General features: G+C 31.9%; 1 protein-coding gene across 3 annotated transcripts in view; it reads left to right on the top strand.

The window, feature by feature from the left end:
* LOC143053449 (uncharacterized) overlaps nucleotides 1-20,435 on the top strand; it is a 37,320-nt gene extending 16,885 nt beyond the window's left edge. For 2 of the 3 annotated variants that reach the window (XM_076226236.1, XM_076226235.1), the window contains exons 9-16: nucleotides 786-848; nucleotides 4,329-4,492; nucleotides 7,623-7,700; nucleotides 8,038-8,312; nucleotides 13,802-14,016; nucleotides 16,715-16,901; nucleotides 18,495-18,698; nucleotides 20,000-20,435. In XM_076226236.1, the coding sequence (XP_076082351.1) occupies nucleotides 786-848; nucleotides 4,329-4,492; nucleotides 7,623-7,700; nucleotides 8,038-8,312; nucleotides 13,802-14,016; nucleotides 16,715-16,901; nucleotides 18,495-18,698; nucleotides 20,000-20,250 (1,437 nt within the window). In that variant the 3' untranslated portion in view covers nucleotides 20,251-20,435. The remainder of the gene's footprint in view (nucleotides 1-785; nucleotides 849-4,328; nucleotides 4,493-7,622; nucleotides 7,701-8,037; nucleotides 8,313-13,801; nucleotides 14,017-16,714; nucleotides 16,902-18,494; nucleotides 18,699-19,999) is intronic. The other variant, XM_076226237.1, reaches the window with a different exon arrangement.
* Nucleotides 20,436-20,833: the final 398 nt, after the last annotated feature.

Here is a 20,833-nt window from a genome sequence, read left to right as displayed (position 1 = left end):
ACGGATGTGAAAAGGCAGAGGAGTTCTTCAAAACTATTCCCAACCTTATTCTTTTGGGGCACTATTTGAACCTTTAGATAATGTACATAAATACGACACACTCCAATAGCACTTTATGAATCAATAATTTACCTTTTGTAATGAAGACAGGATAAATTTGTCTTTATTTTTCTATATTGTATTTTGTCTAGTTGTCTTGTTCATTGTGCTCTACATTATGTGCCTGAAAGTGAAACTTAGTTTTTTCATGTTTTTATTCTGTACTGTTATGAATTTCAAATTTAAATGAGAAACTTCTTCATTTGGTATATAAGTCTTAACTTATACAGAGTCAATGCATGCAATAAAAAGCGTTTCATTTTGTATATAACATGTATAAACCCATCATAGATATTAGATATATTAAATCATCATTTAGTTAGCATATTAATATGTATTCATGTGAATGCTTTATTATGTTATAAATGAAATATATTCAATGCAAGAAATGTCTCTCAGTGGCAACCAAAACAATTGCTACCTTTTTCAAAAATTTGGGAAGAATACAACGAGCATTAAATACTTACACACTAGTTTTTCAGTACAAGATTTTACAAACAGTAAACAGTCTTTTTTATTACCAGACATCTGAGCGTGAACAAACTTTCGATAGACCTTAAAAATAATGCATGTTGTAAAACATGTACATGTCCTTAAATTGCTCATATCTGTAACATTTTCGGGGAAATACTGTTTTTCTTTGATTTATACTTTTAACAATATATCAACAATGATCAATTATGCAGGAACAAGCGTATAATGCGTCAACACAGAGAAGAATTAGTGATAGGACAACAGAAACACACCAGGTACATGTACATGTTCAATCGATTGTTTCTTATACTGTTGACTTTGACGCGATATCTAGTCCATGATTGAACATTCTGAAATTCGATCAAGTGACAACAATTTAACAAAGGAGTAGGTCCGGTAAGGACCGATTTTGGCCTCAAATTTCAAGTTCATCTAACGAAAGTTTTTGGCCACTTTTTAAACACTTAAGTGTCTATTTCAATTGATTCGATTAGTTAATGTTAAAGATTTTAACTGATTTAGTCCTTAAAAACGCTCTGATTAAAGCGTAAATATGAAAAATCTATCAAATATGCCAAAATACGTCACTTTTCAGATTCTTTTTGTCAAAAATGAATGTGGCCGCATCTGTGTTCATCCTCAACCTTTATATATGTTGTGTATTATCATCAAATACAACTTACATTTCAATATTATGAATGAACACGAATGTGGCCACTTTCATTTTTGACGGAAACCGTCTAAAAATTAACCAAAATGTTAAAATTTTGAAGATTTCAGTAATTTAGCACGACTTAATGATGCTAGAACGCGATATTTGCGCATTGTATTGTCAAAAACAGCTCACATTTATGTAGCAGAAGCATTTTGCTTTCCAAAATATAGCTTAAAGATTACATTTTCACAATTTTCTAATACTGCTATATTTTGGGGCCAAAAAGGGGTCTTACTGAACCTACTCCGTCGTATGATCGGAGCCATTTTGGGACAAGTAACAGTTGTCTGATGTTTTTGTTGTTTAAAAAACATTGAACTAACTGTTAGTTTCATTTTACCTCTATTACTTGCTCTTACTTCACCAAGAACCAGAATGTCCTACCTATGACAGAGTAGAAAACTGTGAAAATGTTATTAATTCCGGAGTCAAAAGTCTTTTTATAAACACATTCTATATTTCATTATTAGATTTGATGAATAATTTTTTTTCTAACTGTTCATCGTAAAAATCAATAAAGATTTATAAAAAAAGAAGATGTGCTATGATTGTCTTATTTTGATATATAAATCAAGTAAATTGTATATTGATGTACATTGATGTTTTGATCTTGAATGTATACAAGGGGAGAAGACTCTTTTTTGTCATGTGCTTTTGAAAAACTGTTTATTTACTAGTGAGTCCTGGTCGTATCTTTCGTCTTTTTTTTACAGTTACATCATAGAAGAATTCAACCAATAAGTGCAAGGATTAATATAAGATAGTTTGACGTGATATTCCTCTTTATGCTTTGCATTGAACATGTTGAAACTAAATAAAAGGATCATGTGTAAAAACTGTGATAGTCTCTCCGTAATACTTTCCAATTAAAAAAATCTCCACTGTAAAAGTGTAATTTCCCATACACAAGAACGAAGGACATTTAATTTTAACATTAATCAGAACACGTGATATGTCATTGATAAATCGTATAAATAGTTATCATTGATTTAAACGGGAAACACGTATACCCTGTTGAAATTTGTCATATATCTTTTTTTTACCTTAAATGCAAAAAAAAAAATCCATAGCAAGTGTGTAGAAGGATTTGCAAATATGATTCTTCAAAAAAAAAAAAAATTTTAAGTCAGTGTTTACTGTTGTCAATGTCAATTTGAAAATAGCATTCACATTTTTTTTTTTTTCTCTTTTCTCCCTATGTTTCTATTGTGGTTATTGTTATTGACTTAAAAAAATCACAAAAATTCCATTTTTTGTCGCAGTTTAATTTTCCATAGCAGATAAGATTGAAAGATGATGAAAAAATCATCACGAAATTTCTTTTTTAAATCAATGTTTTCTGTTGTCAACTGCATTTTGAAATGTATACTCTCAACCTCCGTTCGACAGATGTCGTATGTACAGTATACAAATGGATCGACATAATAGAAAGGTTGACTTTATAAATGTTTCTGCTTTGCCCACTTTCATTATTTAGAAATAAAAAGTTGTAATTGTTATTGAACGTTCTATCGAGTTTTAAGAGATTTGATACACAAAAAAATGTATCAAAATGACGTATTTTGTTTATGAATCTGATATACCGTACATGGCCGTGATATATTTCGATAAAAAAAATAATTAATAGAATATCACAGATACATTCAAAACCGAGGTTATGTCAATTTACCAAAATTATGAAGACTTAACTAAAATACACATACGAGATATAATGCGTCATAATGAATTATATCTCGGTGATCTTAAAATCTTGAAAAGACTTGAGTTATCTCGCTTGAAAATGTCCTATGGTCTTCAACATGCACTGACATAGTCTCCACTGTAATACTTTCTACTGTCATCCAATATAAAACTCTCCATTGAAACAGTACTACTGTGGTAAACTGTTATTCACTTCACTTTATTATTGTCCACTGAAATTCTTTAGTATTTGTGTTCTCCTCTCTCGTAGGAGTGCACTTGTGTGTCTTTTTATCGCTAATATTCCTTAATCTTTTGAAAGTTTACTAAGGTCAGGCAATACCGGTGAAGGTTGATTTTGATGGTTTCAATATGAACTAAACTAAAATGTTCAAATATGGCTAATTTCCTTTGTTTGTGAGAGGACAAGAATACAACTTGTTCAAATTTATTTAGATTACTGACTTGACTTTTTAAAAGTGTTGCTCTCCACCTATTGGAACTCATAAAACGGACCAAATTGCATTGTTTATGTTATAGAACCTTATTGTTTAACTGGAAAAGTTATTTGAAAAACTGCTGTAGAAAACCACATTCATGGCGTGAAAGTGCAAGGTGATAAAATAAAGCAAGGTGATAAGATTAAGCATACTTACAATCCAAAATAATCTTTCATACAATTTTCCTTTAGACAAATCTTTTATATTCTTTAGAATCATACATCATTCGAATTAAAACATTAGTAATATATATTATTGTTTCAATTTTTGTGAAATACACAATTTGATGAATAAATTTACCGGTTTGCCAGCATTTATCTGTACTAGAAAACTTAATATCTCCCAATCATTTGAGGTTCGTGTGAGCTTTTGTCATTTCTTTTTGGTGAATTGTTATTAATAAGACGGATACATTTAAGAATTGAATGAATGCTTCTTTTTGTAACTTTATTGCGGTGTAAAAGCGTTGACCGAAGTTTATATTGTATGAAGCGCGGAAGCGCTTTATACTAAAAATGTGCGCACGGTCGACGCTTTTACAATCCTATGAAGTTACAAAAAGAAGCATTCAATCCAAATAATTACATTTTTTAGCTAGGATCATGAAAACACGATTTTTATTTAACTTTTATTTAATTTACCTGTGCACATGAGCATGTCATCAAGCATGATAAATTTTATTGTGTAATGAAGTTCATTAAGGAATAACGCAAGATTGCAGTTAGCCAATCAAAATTACGTCTTATAATGAAAGTTCAAACATACATCTAATGTTATTATATAATTATGTTAGATTAAACATGTTAAATGATTATTAGATTTTTGCAATTCAATACTTGTAACTGCTTTCCTTGTAACAGGATCAAATCACAGTAGGACATCGAACTGGCGAGTCAAAAATAATGAGAACACTACCAAGAACACAAGCACCTACAACACTCAGTACAGGGTACCAGGAAACCCTAAATTCAGCACTGTCTTCACATTCAACAGCCAGTTTACAAGATATTATGGATATAACAAGGTATAATGTAGTGAAGAGGCTCGTTTTACCTTAGCCGTATATAGCAGAATTTTTTTGCAAATGGTTTTGCAAATTGGTCTTATAGGTTGCACTTTGTAAATACAGCTGTTTCTCAAAACACGCCTCTTTTTAGGGAGATCTTGAATATTCATTGAAAAATAATTTTGTTTTCATACTGGTTCCCAGTTATGCTTTCTGTTTTCCATCTCACAGAGACGTAACTTGGGAATGTTTCCAGTAAATATACATGTGCATATTGTTTACATTGAAATCTGTGGTAACCTTTCATTCGAGGTAGGGGTAGTTAAGAAAATTAATGTTAGTTAAAACTCTGAGAATTTCAGGGCATATAAACAATGAAAATATGCCGCACAGTTCTATATTTTAATCTTTGAAAAGAATTCTGGTGCATATGAACTTTCAATTCTAGTTTCAGATTTTTTCAAAACTTCATAGTAAAAGTGGGACAGTTTTAGCCGTAAAACGAGTTCCTATGGGAAATTGCATTGTCAATATTTACAGAAATGCAACCTATATATGGTGTATGAAGTTTTATAAATATTTGATTAAGATTGATAGAATCCTGGGCCTAAATCATGATGACTCAGAATAAATTCACAGTTTACAGTATTCATAGTTTACTTAAAGTCCTGGATACAAAATTTATTCATTATATTGGCATATTTGTAAGTTGAATTGTTAAGAAGTGCTTATATTTACTCTTTGCAGTCATTGAAACTCATAGATCCTTCCTGAATATTATTTATTGGGTGTTTTTGTCCTTTCGATAACCCAAAAGTAAGCTGCAAAACCTAAATCTGATTTTTTATCACCACGGCATAATAAATACAAGCTAGAAAAACAAAATATCTCAACAAAACTTACAATAGTGTGTTCTATCCTGGATATGTACTAAATTTTCCAAATTGCTAGAAACCGCAGAATGATTTAGGAAACTTGAGGTCCCAGGGGGAAAAAAGCAGAGGAAATTGCCTACCCCCTGGGTCATAAAACAAATAATTTAAGTTGTAAATGCTATGATTTTATGATTTTAAAGTTCTTGATATAGAAAACAATAAATACGCTTGGAAGTTATGCAAAAATCAGATGTAAACAGTCATCTCTATAACATTTTAAGTGAATTTATCTCTCAGACTGGTATCTGCATACATACAACTATTGCAAATATGGCTTTGTTTGAACACTTCTAGTAAATATAATAGCTAAATTGTGTAAGATATATGGTTATAGATGATACTGGTGTGACAAGAATTCTTAATTGACCTTTTGAGACAGAAAATGTGTACTTTAATTGACAAATAGGCATACAGTAAGATGTGGACTGGAGACAGAGGCTGGATTGGATACTTTATATAATCTTCAATGTTGTAAGGATTGACTGCTAAACATTACATATATAGTATTCTGATATGCTTTCAATATGTTATCAAAACAGTTTTAAACAAGTTCTAGGCATTATGTATCAGAAAATATGCAAATAGGGTAAGCTAGCAATAATTAAAGTCGTGTTTTCAAATTCAAAAGTTGAAACAGGGGAGGGAGTATAAAATGTACAGTAAAGAAAAACTTAGAGTATACGCAGTGATTTCTTTATGGCTATAATTCAGATAAATGAGTATTAATGTGAGTAAAATTGATTTTAGAGAGTTTTCTATTTGAATAAATGTTTGTATAGGTTGCACTTTGTAAATACAGCTGTTTTTCAAAACACGCCTCTTTTGGGGAGATCTTGAATAATCATAGAAAATTAATTTTGTTTACATACTGGTTCCGAAATATGCTCTCTATTTTCCATCTCACAGAGACATAACTAGGGAATGTTACCAGTAAATATAGATGTGCATATTGTTTACATTGAAATCTGTGGTAACCTTTCATTCGAGGTAGGAGTAGTTAAGAAAATTAGTATTAGTTTAAACTCTGAGAAGTTCAGGCCATATAAACTTTGAAAATATGCCACACAGCCCTATATTTTGACCTGTGGTCAACTGTGGTGCATATGAACTTTCAATTCTAGTTTAAGATTTTTTCAAAACTTCATAGTAAAAGTGGGACAGTTTTAGCCGTAAAACGAGTTCCTTTGGGAAATTGCATTGTCAATATTTACAGAAATGCAACCTCTAAGCTCTTCATGTTTTCATTGGTTGGCTATCTACTATTTGATCTGAGCGTCACTGATGAGTTTTATGTAGACAAAACGCGCTCCTGGCTTATAATAAAAGCCTGGTACATTGTACCTATTTATCACATAATCGCGTGGTAGGTAGCTTACGGTTTGTATAAAAGTCACACTCTTTTGATAATCATTGTTATTATTTCGCAGCTTTCACAAAGTGTACACTTTATGTTATGATCGGCTCTTGGGGATTTTAACCAAGATACTTGAAACTTTACAAAATGTATACGAAAACCTGAAAAGATCTTCAAGAAAATATCTGAAGGGACTTTAATTTTCCCATTATTGTCTTACGCAATATTTGTAAATAATATAGCATTACGAAAAAGATCATGATTCAAATTATTGTTTATACGCTTTACAAGATAAATGTCTCTTGTTTCGAATTTAGACAAAGGTGTTGAACTCTGTTGTTATGAACGATATCCATTAAACAAAGTATCTTTATATTTACTTGACGAAGGTTTACACCTGTGTTCATTTTTTTTCGTAAAGTGATGGTTCGCTTGTATATTTTTAGTTAAGTTCCCTTATTTGAACATTCTCCACCTGATTATTTTTATATTTAAGAATGATGTTTGCTTTTAGGACTGAAATAACCAACTGCTTATTCCAGGTTTATCAGTATAACAAAGAAATTACTGCCGTTATATGCTAATGGTCTTCATCAAATTAAATCCCCTAGTGATTATATGAATTATTCTCATAAAAACACAACATTTAAACATAGATTGCAATAGAAATAGAAACATTTTTTACATGGGAAGTCTTCGTGCAGTTACCTTAATGTACATATACATTGTGACTCCAACCCTCCATCAAAGGAGGTAAACCAGCAGTATCCTTTCTTTAACATAAACTACAAATATACAACGTTTCACATTAAATAATGTTATAAGATTACAAAAATAATATTTTTATTATATTTTTCAGAGAACTACATGATAATGATACCAATACTTATGCGTTCAATGACTTTTTACCAGAAATTGAACAATTTGGAGATGTTGGGTAATTATTCATTATTACTTGATTATTAACCAAAATGCTGTTACTATTTATGAATAATTAATTCAGAAATGTAAATTTTATTTACCGCTGTAACATGTGTAAACATATATTTTTTCTGTAAAATGAACTTTGTCCTTTGGGAGCAAATATTATATAGAAAATTGATCTCACTCCATAATTTCATGTAGAATATGCATGAAAATTTAAGAAAACACAAACACACGAGTTTGTAGTTTTTGCTCTTAAACATATTTTTTGTTAATTTGTTGGGGAGGACATTAAAACATGTTTTTTTTTTATTTTTATATGAATTTCTGTTTACTATGTTTTTACACAGTCAAAACCAGTCTGCTGACGCATTAAAAGATTTGCTAATTCAACATCGAAATATGAACATAAATATCATTTCTAGTGGGGATCCGTTGCAAATGGAGGTCCGCAGGGGTAATGTGCTGTCGGATGCCATTACAATTATAAGATTCTCAGAACATGATTTGCATAATTCTTTGTGCATTAAGTTTATTGGCGAAGACGGAGTTGACATAGGTGGTCTAAGAAGAGAGTTTTGGAGTCTTTTCTTGCACAACATTTCTAGTTCATGTTATGTAACAGGTAAGTGTATGTTTTTATTTTCTCTAATTCTAACCCGATATATCTTTTTCTAGACCTGTTGATTATTTTCATTTAATTAACATTTGCTTGTATGATTTCATATCTTTATTGGACAATATTTGATTTTGACTTTAATGTTCTTGATCTCCCCTGAAAATATCGTTATGACGACATAAACATGGCGACCATCTCTGACTATTTCAAACAGAGAGAATACATTTTTTTTTGCAGATCATTCGAAATTAAGGATTGAACTTGTTTTTATAACTTCTATAAATCATTAGAGAAACATATTGAAGCATTCATAAACCACTTAACACAAATTGATGATGCAAGCATACAGACTTTGTATCGCATATTTCTGTTATGTTTCCATATTAACTATATGATTCAATCTAATACTGAGCATTTATACAAAGACATTATAAAAACACAAATGAATTTGATATGAAGATATGAAAAAGGACATGTAATGATCTTTTTATCATATTCTTCATCAACGGAGAAAATAACTTTGATATACTTATCCTTTCAAGTAAGAAAATTACGTACGTCGGCCGCCAAAACAAAGTACATGTACATAGGATATGGAATCTTTCTAGCATATGCCTCATCAGAGAAGAAAAACAACAACACGATATATTTTGTAAATTTAGTCCAGCGGATATAAGAATAATTGATCACTTTCTGGTAAAACCATGAAATTTGGCATAGTGAAGGTTTAAGGGGTATAGACAAAATTCAGATATGGAGCCACGAATAAAAATCCAATATGGACGCCAAATTAAAGATGGCCAACATAAGTATAACATCATTCACTTGATGGAAGTCTTCCAATTTTGATGAGTCCAGAAAATGTCACAAACTTAAGGATATACAATTAAGACATATCAATTATTATTTTTTATAAACCTTATAATACAGAAATCATTAGCATGGCGTCCAAATTCAAAATGGCGCGTCAAAATGTCTAAGTTTGATAGTATAAGTATGTATACACCATCATTGTGTGATAGAAAGTTATCAAATTCGCAAAACTGATCATTTGATATCGACAAAGACCTCTAAGGTATCTTTAATACCTGGGTGCATAGATTATATTTTCAAAATGGCGGCTATATTCAAAATGGTGCCGTTTAACATGTCAAAATTTGATGTTTGTTAAAGTTAGGTATGAAATTATTTAAAAAGTAATGGATCATTTATTTCAATACCAACACGTATATACAAACATATTATTATTCAATGTAACATTTGACATTAACTATGAAATTAAAATGGCGGATACAACTCAAAATGCCGTCTTTGGCGATTTCTAATTTTTCACAGTTACAGGGAATGACATTAGAAAATTCACAATTTCCCTGTTGACAACACAGTTGCCGCCAAGGAATCATTTGTGGGTTTCTGATTTCTTTTTTAGTAAAATGAAGCTGATCACGCAAATGAATTGGCACCCAATGTGAATAGTTGATGTGATATAAGGTAAAGAACCAAAGGCTGATCTTTGAGAGAGATTCAATATATATTAAAAAATTAGCCTCACTTATAGACCTTATAAATATTAATACTGTCTATTCAAATTTGAGGGTTATATACCAGAATTTAAAATGAGGAGGTTCTTTAGATCGTTCCAAACAAAATTCTTCAAATTCTTACACAACCTCACCATCCCTCAAAACATCTTTGTACTAACATTTAGTGTTTGACAATAGACGATAAAGTGTGCACGCTGTAACTTGGTTTGCTCTACGTGTTTTTGTAACATGAGAAGTCTTAAGGAATGAATCAGCTGTACCTGGTGATGTAACCTGTGCATTTACTAAAACACTAGTCCATTCCCTATCTTCAAGCCAACTATCCAGAGCTTTGAACGCAACCATTTCTATGTGTAGGCCACCAAACATCATGATAGAGTTTTACTCACCATACATCTGAGGCCAGTTCCATTGTATTAGTTTTGCTACTGTGAAAAGGGGTTGGTCAAAAACAACAACTGGAGTTTGGGCTGGATTTCGCTTTCTTATAGTGCTACGAATAATGTTCAATGAATGTTGTATTATTGCAACATATTTTGTTTGCTCATGAAACAGAGGTAGAAAGGCAGACACTGCTGGTAATTTTTTTCCAATCTGGCAGTACTGCAGCATGATAGGCGGACCATGAAATATTTGTACCCACTTTAGCCTTAACACTTGAATATTCTGCAACATGTTTCAGCCATTTGAATTCCCCTTTTTATGCAGATGGGAATAAAGACATTTGATTCAACTAATGGGATATCTGGTTCGCTCAATCTTTGTACCACTGATTGAGGATTTGAGTTACTCTCTGGTAAAAGAGAAACTCTCTTTGAATGGCATTTCAACATAGGTTTATATAAGTGTTTGAACAACACATTGAACATTCTCTGAACTATGTTTCAATAAAGATATACCTATACCATGGAATTAATCTTTTGACGATATACTGCTTGGATTGTAGTCAAGTTTGTCTACAGCAGATGAAGTAAATACATTTTAATGTAGATTGACAGGGCAAACAATGCTCATCAGCCATGCAAGTAGAGAAATTTCTAAAACTTGGTCGAAGGAGACAGATAGTCTAACTTTGAAGAAAGTATCTACTAGATCACCTTTTCTAAAGTGGAACATGCTCCCAAATAAGCACACACTGGTGGTTCGTGATCTTTCATGTAACGGTTGGATAGTTTCTTTGTACAACTATACATCAGAAGCTGTGCTATTGTTAATGTAGACTGAGAATATGAACGATCCTGGATGTTGGGTCCAAACTGAATCATACTGACCAAAGAAAGCAATGACTGGGGTACAGAAGCTCCCTGACATTCCTTAGGAAAGGTTCCTTTAAATTCCGAATTTAATTCGAAAATATCTTTACGAAAAATTTAAATGCCTTTGTTATGTTGACAAATTCATTATCAAAGTCTTCTAAAAAGTAAAAAAACATAAATACTGAACTCCGAGGAAAATTCAAAATGGAAAGTCCCTAACTAAACGGCAAAATCAAATAATAAAACACATCAAACAAATGGATAGCAACTGACATATTCCTGACTTGGTACAGGCATTTCAAATGTAGAAAATGGTGGATTGAACAGACTCTATTCAATGCAGGACCAATGTCATCTTTGAAAGCAAGAATGATCCACGGCCTTGTTTGTAAGCATCTAAGTCAGGGAAACTAGATACAATTCTGTTTTTTAGTCGAGAACTATTAACTGGAAATGAAACATCTGCACCTAGACATGTTATTCTTTTCATATAAATTTTACATAGATCTGACAATTTGTACACACGTATGGTCTCATCGCATGACCTTGTTTCATTTATATAAGAGACTAGTTTTGAAAATGCAGCAATACCATGGATTTGCCTTTCCTTTTTAGATTCGACAAAATCATTTTTCATTTTAATTCGAGATGCTCTATTTTATAAGGAAACTAAACATTTATAGTGGCACTTTCCTTCCTGTGCAATTAGATCACCAGCGCTTTACTTTGCAAGTAACAGCGTGTCATTTAATTTACTGCTCATTCTCTCACACGTGTATCATGTCCAAAACGTTGAAGACTCATGAAGAGCTTCTTGCTCATTTTCATTACAGAAGAAGCTCACAGACGGGTTATTAGTGGACTGAACGGAAAAGCTATGTCTAGTTTTCTTTTTAGATGTAGTTGCTTGATCATCTATTCTCTAATGTGAGGTTAATTTTTCTGCTCTGTTCAACTTTGTCTTAGTTGCAAGATATGTGCCAACATACTTTGTGGTCAGTGAAAGACTGTGCTATTGCAGCTCCCTCGTCTAAGTTTTCAATGCACACATAAATGCCTTCATGCATCAATTAAAATTTATGAACTTTATAATATTGTCAGCTGGACTATATAAAGTGATCAATTATAACAATTTTTTAGACTCTTCCTTTTGACTTTTGGCGGCCATTTTGAATTTGTCGGCCATTTTAGAATTATTTTTGATTGTTCCACACTAAGAAAAGATTAATAAGAATCATTACTAGCAATATGTGAAGTTTTGTGACTTTATATTCAAATGATCAATTATACCATTTTTTGGACCCTGCCTCATGACTGTTGGCGGCCATTTTGGATTTTTTTTTATAGCTCAATATCCCAAAATGTTTATTAGCATCATAACTACATGTAACACTGTGCAAAGTTTTATGCTGTTACCATAAAGGGATCGATTCTAACAATTTTTTGGACTCTACCTTTTCATTTTTGGCGGCCATTTTGAGTTTGTCAGCCATTATCGAATTATTTTTTATTGTTCCACACTGAGAAAAGATTAATAAGAATCATAACTAGCAATATGTAAAGTTTTGTGCCTTTATATCCAAATGATCAATTATAACATTTTTTTTTAATCTGCCTCATGACTTTTCGCGGCCATTTTGAAATTGGTTCCATATCTCAAAATGTTTATAAGCATCATAATTAACACTGTTCAAAGTTTCATGCTTTTACCATAAAGTGATCAATTGTCCCAAATTATTATACTTCGCTGCTGGATTAATTGACGATTAAATAAATTCAACAAACAATAATGAACAGTTTGGAAAAGTCATAATTTTTAAAGAAACGTTCTTATATTCGTGCTGTAAAATTCCAAACTCAATATGTCGTATGACAGAATTCATATTAAGGATTATGTATCCTTCTGTTGACTCAATGCAAAGCAAATGGAAATTTTATAGAATATCCACAACCTTTCCCCTTGAACTCTCATATTTAAAAATTCGTTGGTTGATAGATAGAGGATTATTACATGCAGTGCTAGCAATGATTTCCTTTAAACAAGTTTATAAATTTGGATATTTGTGAAATCAAATACATGTATAAATATGGACCAATACAAGTACACCTTTTATTGTGTAACTCAGCAAGACGTATTTTGTAATTTAAAGGTTGATTAGAAAGTTTTGCCAACAATACACGCTAGCACATCATAGAAAAACAAGTCAGTCATCAATGTTCTAAATTTTATAACAAAATTCTCTGTATTAAAGTCTGTCGATTTTCTACAAAAACTTGGTTTTATCTGCCACAAAATCCCCTTTTTATATTAAACGCAATGGAACAATAAATAATAATGCTTTGCACTAAGTTTCCCCTTAGTATATGTACACTATGGCCCATCTCTGCTATTTATTTTCCTCGATGTTTTGATACTAATACAGTTTTAAAATTTCATAATTACATGGCTACAGAAGGGGTCATAAACCTCAATCCTTTTTTTTTTTGGCCGTTTTATCATTTGGCGTTGTCGGACTATTTTGTGTTTTTGAGTTTAAATGTCCATTGGGTTATTTTCGTCCCTGCTCAAGTAACGAGTTGTGTTCCTTGTCTACATCAAGGTACGCGAATTAAGTTAAAATTTTCAGCTTTTCTTGACATACTCACATCTTTAAGGAAACTTAAAACAAAACAGAAATATATTTTCCATTTACAGGAAAACCTGGTAGACAAACATTTCAACAAAATTTCGTAGAGAAAAAAAAGAAAACATTTTTTCACCTTGGTCAGTTGATTGCCTTATCAATTCTTCAAGATGGTCCTGGTCTACCAATCTTTTCCGATATAGTCACAGATTACATAATTAACGGAGAGACTGTTGTCTTAAATCTGGACGATCTCCCTGATGGACTTAGAGATACACTGGATAAGGTTTGTTAATTTTAAATTATTTCTATCCAAATGATTTTGTTTTCCTATTCATTGTTATATTATGAGAATGAAATATGCCATCAAAGTAGACCCATAATGCTTCACTGAAAAAAATTATCAAGATATAATTCCTTAAACATTTTTAATGTTAAAGTTGAATCAGTTGTCACCAACTTGTGTTGATTTTGTCGTTTAGTTATTTCAATATTCAAAAAGATGCACTTCTAGGTTAAACAACATCAATCCATTTTTCAATTTGAAGTATGTTGACATAAACGTTATTGCCTGCACTGGTATATTTTTATTTGTAATTTATTACGATCATCAGAGATTTATGGTAGGGATTGTCGGTGTAAATACTATCTGTTGAGAGTTCAGCTTTCATCCAAGTTCTAATTCACTGGTTCTTCTCACATTTAAATATTGATAATCCCGTGGTTTTGCATTTGCCCCCTTTAAAGCACGACATTAATATTTCTAAAAATAAGGCTGCATGCAAGTATGAAGTTACTTTATTCATAAGGGAATGTAGCAATTTTGTTAAAGTTATAACGATTGTCGCATAACTTTTTGTCGGCTACTAAGAAAGGTCACTGCTGAAGTTCAAACTAAATAATCGTTGTAAGCACGCTCTCATACCCCACTCCCTCACTTTGTCACTGGGTAATCAAAATATCATCCGATTTATACTTTCATAACTGCTTTTATTGTCAACTGATAAATAATTCTTGTGGAGAAGTACATCATGTACATCTACAGATTATGCTCATTATATAAATGTTTTATGACATTCTGTTTTATTTATTCAGAGGAGTTGCGATGACAAACTGTTGCAGTAGTAGTATATGTAGATACATATTCTATTTTCAAATGGTTACAACCTCAAAACAAAAATATTCATAGTTTTCTGTTGATATGAACATCTACGTAGAATGTCCTTGTTATCTATTAAGTTTCGGGAAATTCTGGTATGTGGATTCAGAGCAGTTGCGATGACAAACTGTATAAATATAGTGTTATTAACTTGCTGTTTCTATTTCGACTTTGTTATATATTCGATGTTAGCTGTATTGGACTCGAATAATAGAGGGCCAGTACAGGGCCAATACAGATACAGTAAGTTCATAACACTTTTATGAAATGATTTTAAGGGAACTCACCGTGAGAAAAATATAGAATTTCTTATCTGAACATGGGAGAACTTGTCTGTTTGCGTATTTCACGTCCATGGATTTTTTGTCAACATTGTTAAAATTAATTTCTGATTTCTCATCCAAGTACTTAACATGTTGCTATTACAATTCATTTCATCCAACAAATTTTAAGTAGCAATCAGACAGCTTAACTTTTCGTACTCTTGGATCGTCTGCATTCTGATGATGGAATTTTTTAAAGACCTTGACTAGCTATACAACCCTTGCCTGTCTGCGTTCTGATGAGTGATCAACGGACATGAAAGAAATCCAATAATCGAAGGTCGTACTCGAAAAGGCTTTAAAATATTTTCGTTTCAAGACTTTAAAATGTTATATTACAAAATATGTTTATGCATGACGATACGTCTTAAGTTAAGTAAGTCGTAAGCAAATTGAAACCGGAAGTGAACGTCCTGTATAAGCCCATGGGCTAATACGGCATTTTGCAGTATTGACCCTGTTCGAAAAGCAACATTAACTCTTGATTTATATCAACAATAGAACGTCAACGGTATTTCACAAGCTGATTTATTCGTTTTAGGGCTGATTTGAATATAGGCCAAATTTCTAAGTTCAAAGAGGCGAAATTTCTAGAAAAAAATAATCATTATTTCCTGTTGATTTAATTATCTGCATAGTTTGTCCTTGTTATCTACCAATTTCAGTGAAATTCTATTCTAAGGTTTCAGATGAGTTACGATGATAGCATTATCATATATTGTTAACCTAAATCAAAATTAAAAATAGGTACATGAGTGTTCACTTGTGTGTAAGACTAGGTCAACTTTTTCCTGGCTTAACTATCTCAGTGGATTTTACGTTATTCATACATCGGGACATTGCGTTTAAAGTTCTTCTAAAATATAAAGGATTTGATGAAAAAAAAATCAAATTGTAAGCATTGCAGTTAATTCCTTTCATACAATGGAAAGAAACAAAGGGGTTAGTGAGCACATATTCGTCCCTTCGTATGAAATTATTTGTTAAAATAAAATAAATGTCCTAAGTGAAGTTATCTAGAGACGTAACTTTTTTATGTTTACCGGTAGAAATTGTCCCATGAAACAAATTTCTTGTGATTATCAACAAAACAAAAATGGAAAATGTACATATTGTTTTCTTTATTTTTTTTACTATTTTATAACGTATACTAGTAATCTACAAACTATTCTTGTTTCATTGATTATAAATCCTTGACTTTTTTAAATGTGTTTCTTGCAAATTAAAGTAAAGTGATTTTTTTGTCGCATTTTTACTTTCCAAGTCCGTTAATAATGTATACCCTTCCACGTATTTTAATATCTAAGTCCATGAGGATTTTCATTCTTACTTGCTCTGTTTAGTTGTTGTATTATTGACAAAGTGTCAAGGTTGAGTACAATGCATTCAGAAAAGTTGTGGAAGATGTAAATAGCGAAAAAACACTCATTCAATCATCGAACGTAAACAGTGGATTGTGATTGGCGCCACGTGTATTGATCTATATATCGTATTACTTTCAGATGCAGGACAGTGCATCAGATAGTGAGGCAAGAGACATGTATTCATCTGTACTGGATATTGCTGCTGACGTTGGTTTTATAGTGCCTTTAACATCATTCACAAGATGTCATGTGAAACAACTGAAGGCGGCTTTTATTGAAAGCCAAATTTCAAGCTGCAAGGATGAGCTGAACCAGTTCATTGAAGGTTTGTGTTTCAAAAAAATAATGGTAGATAACACACTTGATTATTTAAAACCATTTAAAAATATTATCAATTGTTTTTTTTTTTTTTACCACAGTGCGATAAACTTCTGTGATGTTGCATCCGATCGTTATTTGTTTTGTTTTTTTGTTTTTTTTTTACTTTTCACATTACACAGTATCATGCTTTCTCTTCTGAAACATTAGGGCTGTGTTAACGCAATTGGTGTGTCTTCTGTAACGATAATTTTCATTGGACGTTCACAAATATTTTAAAGGGGTAAATTCTACGTTATACCAGTCCGTAACTAAGAAAGCCACCATTTTAAATTCATTTTTTTTAGTATGTAATTTCTTACATAATAAACATGAAAGTCACGGCTAAAAATGTTATTTTTATCAACGTTCGAACAATTATGAAGCAAAAGAACGGTATAAATACGTCTAGATTTCTTTTGTGGACTTATTCATTTATGTCACTAAACGCAAACTATTTGTTAAACGGTAATTGTTTTAATATGCTGCATTAAAATAGATTAAATTGTATTATAGTTTATGTTTGGTCTGCGTAAAACTTTATTGTCGCAAATATCTGTTTACCTGGCTTAAACTCAATATGATCCTTACTTCGTAACTACAATCCCCTTCCCTCTTTCATGAATGTGACCTACCGAATTAGACTATTTACCGGATTTGTTATCACATAAGCAACACGACGGGATGTGGAGCAGGATCTGCTTACCCTTCCGGAGCACCTGAGATCACCCCTAGTTTTTGGTGGGGTTCGTGTTGTTTATTCTTTAGTTTTCTATGTTGTGTCATGTGTACTATTGTTTGTCTGTTTGTCTTTTTCATTTTTAGCCATTGCGTTGTCAGTTTATTTTAGATTTATGAGTTTGACTGTCCCTTTGGTATCTTTCGTCCCTCTTTTGCGACCGTAAAATCTACGTTTTACGAAGGCCTATCTTAAAAAACAATTCGGTTATCTCCTAAATATGGACTAAATCTCATAAGTATTTGAGGATGGTTGTCCTTTCTTTGACCCAAAGATGGCACTTTGATAACTACAGAATTAAAATATTGGAGTATGAATTAAGATAAGAAAAACATGCCTTCTGAAAATTTCCTTTACTCTGTATTTGAATTGTCCGTTTGACGAAGACAAGGAAAGGGTTGTGATAATTGGTCTGGAGCTTGGTACTAGTCCGTTGTACTGTGTGTGCATTTATTTGTATGTTATGTGCAGCCATATCCTGTTTGTCAATATTGTTACAACATACATTGTTCAAGGAAAACGTTCTTTATTCAGGCCCAATAAATTCAGCAAATTATCTTCGTCAGTTATGATTCAGTGCAAACGTTACCTCAATCCATTGAATACATAAGAAAATGCCGGTAACAATTAGTCAGGAATATATCAGCTGTTACCCATACGTTTGATATGTTGGGGATTTTGATTTTGCCATTGATTAGGGACTTTCCTTTTTTAATTTTCCGCAAAGTTCAGTATATTTGTGATTTTACTTTTCCTACAGCAAAGCAGATTTTATTTGTATAAGAATTACATTTCTAACAAACATTTTTTTCTAACTTATAGGTTTGGATACTCACCGAGTCCTGAGCCTGCTTCGGCAGACAGAAAACATGGCATCAGCAAGATGTTTATTCAGTGGTAGAGTGAAACCATTAACTGTTAGTCAACTGAGGGTACTGCTAAGATTTAGTTTTAAAGACGGCAATGCTAAAGTTGCGGAGGAGGCCACTGCGCAAGGTTTTCTCACATTCCTTCAGGCCACTAAGGGTTAGTTTATTATTAGATTTTTTTGTCTTTTCTCAATGAGTTTTCTACTTAAAACTCACTAAAAACTCAAATTTCAATCTCTTATTTTGATAAAACATAGTTAAACTTAAGAGTAAAACATAGCAATGGATCTGCAGTACCACTTAATGGACTCTACAAAAGAGGAGCGAAAGATACTAGAGGGATATTGAATAAACTCATCATAGATACCAGGACAAAGTTTTGAAACCAACAAACAGACGAATAATTGAACACAAGACACATCATAGAATACTAAAGACTACGCAACAGAAAGCCAACAACAAACTTGAGGTGATTCGGGTGCACAGAAAGGTTAAGCAGATGTGGCTACCCATGTTATCATAAACCCAGTAAATGGTCTAATTCGTTTAGGTCACATTCATGAAAAGGGAATGGATTGTAGTTGCGACACAAGGAACATATCCGACATCATCTGTGAAGCGGATATTCCATAACCATGACTACGGTCAACTCGTGATGGCGTCCGTAAAATTTACGAAAGGATGATTTCAACTGTACCATTTTAAACCCTTAGTTAAAAAGCCGCCTTGTTACCAGTAATGCTCTCTCAAAGAAATCATTATAGGAAATACTAGTCAGGCAATATCGTATGAATTAGGAGAAATATTCCCCGTATGCAGGCGCTGCTGGAATGTTGCTAAATAGAAATTGAAAGTTTACAATTATGAAGCTGAAATCAAAATATGCTTTAAATTCGTATGAACAATCTTACTTTTGCATGGTTGACATGCACACTACACTTAAACACAATTCTATACAATCGAATATTACTTTTTCCATATCAAAATCTTGCTATGAACAAGTTTCTTGATTGGTGTTCTTCAACATAACATCTCTTATTTCCTAATTTGTAATTGTATGAAAAATCAAAAGCTAACATAAATGTGATTAACAATTTTTCTTTTCGTCAAGAAAATATACAATTGATTATACATAACACATTACTGTCTTTTCTCTGAATATATCAAGATGGTATGATATACAGTAAGTATCATTAAGACAAAACACTACATGTAATCACAATAAAGTCAGAATTTAACTTGTAGGAAAACAAAAAACCCATCTAACCAACGAATGTGTAAAAAACGAGACAATTCTACGTTATTTATTATATTAGGTGCAAGTAATCCTATAAACCTGTATAACTAATAAGAACTTGGATGGATTTAAAGCAGGCAGATTTCAGTTTAGTATTAACATTGTTTCAAAAATCAATTAAAATGTGCATAACAATCATAATGTTTTATCTTTTTCCCTAGGAACTGCAACTATAATCAATGGGATCAATTTACAACCGAAGGACGTTCTGATGTGGTTGACTGGATCTACTATTGTGCCAGCCATAGGTTTCCATAAACCTATTGATGTATATTTTTCTCCTAAAAAAACTTTTGTAAATACGTGTGCCCTGGACCTAACACTAAAGACACAACCTGGTCTATCCCCGGCCGATGCTGTGTCATATTATACTGAACTAATAATCAATAGTCAAACTTTCACGAAAGGATAAAAACTTAAAATAATTTTGCATGACCATCACGACCAGTGTGGGGACCCCAAGCGGTCCAAAAACAGTAAAGATTAAAAGTAATAGCACCATTGATGTTCCCCTTTTAGTCTTTGTTGATTTTTCACTTTTCTAAATGTGTAGAATTTATCCTTGTTTCAAATAAAGAAATACTAGTCATGAGTAAAGTTTTATACTATCCAGTACTATAGAAAGAAAATCACATAACATTTCATTGCATATTAGAGAATAATCATCACAAAATTACCAGACATAGGTTTCCATAAAGCTATTGATGTAGACACGTTCGAAAACGTTTGTAAATTCCTGGTCGAAGACTGAAGAGGCATCCTTATCTATTCTCGGCAGATACTGTGTCGTAGTTTTTAGTTAAATATATCTTATTGGACAAAACAAATGGATTAGACACAAGTATTTAAACTTAGTTCACTCTATTCCATAATATGCATGAATATACATTATATTTATATTGCACATTACATAATTAAGAAAACAATAAGATTATGGTACAAATCATTGAAAAGGTGATGAATTTTTTTTGATATACCAAATTAAAGGGAAAAGG

The sequence above is a fragment of the Mytilus galloprovincialis genome, chromosome 12 (assembly GCF_965363235.1).
Source record: "Mytilus galloprovincialis chromosome 12, xbMytGall1.hap1.1, whole genome shotgun sequence".
NCBI classification, from domain to species: domain Eukaryota; kingdom Metazoa; phylum Mollusca; class Bivalvia; order Mytilida; family Mytilidae; genus Mytilus; species Mytilus galloprovincialis.
Note: the sequence above shows the minus strand (reverse complement) of the source record. Positions and strands in the feature narration are given on the sequence as shown.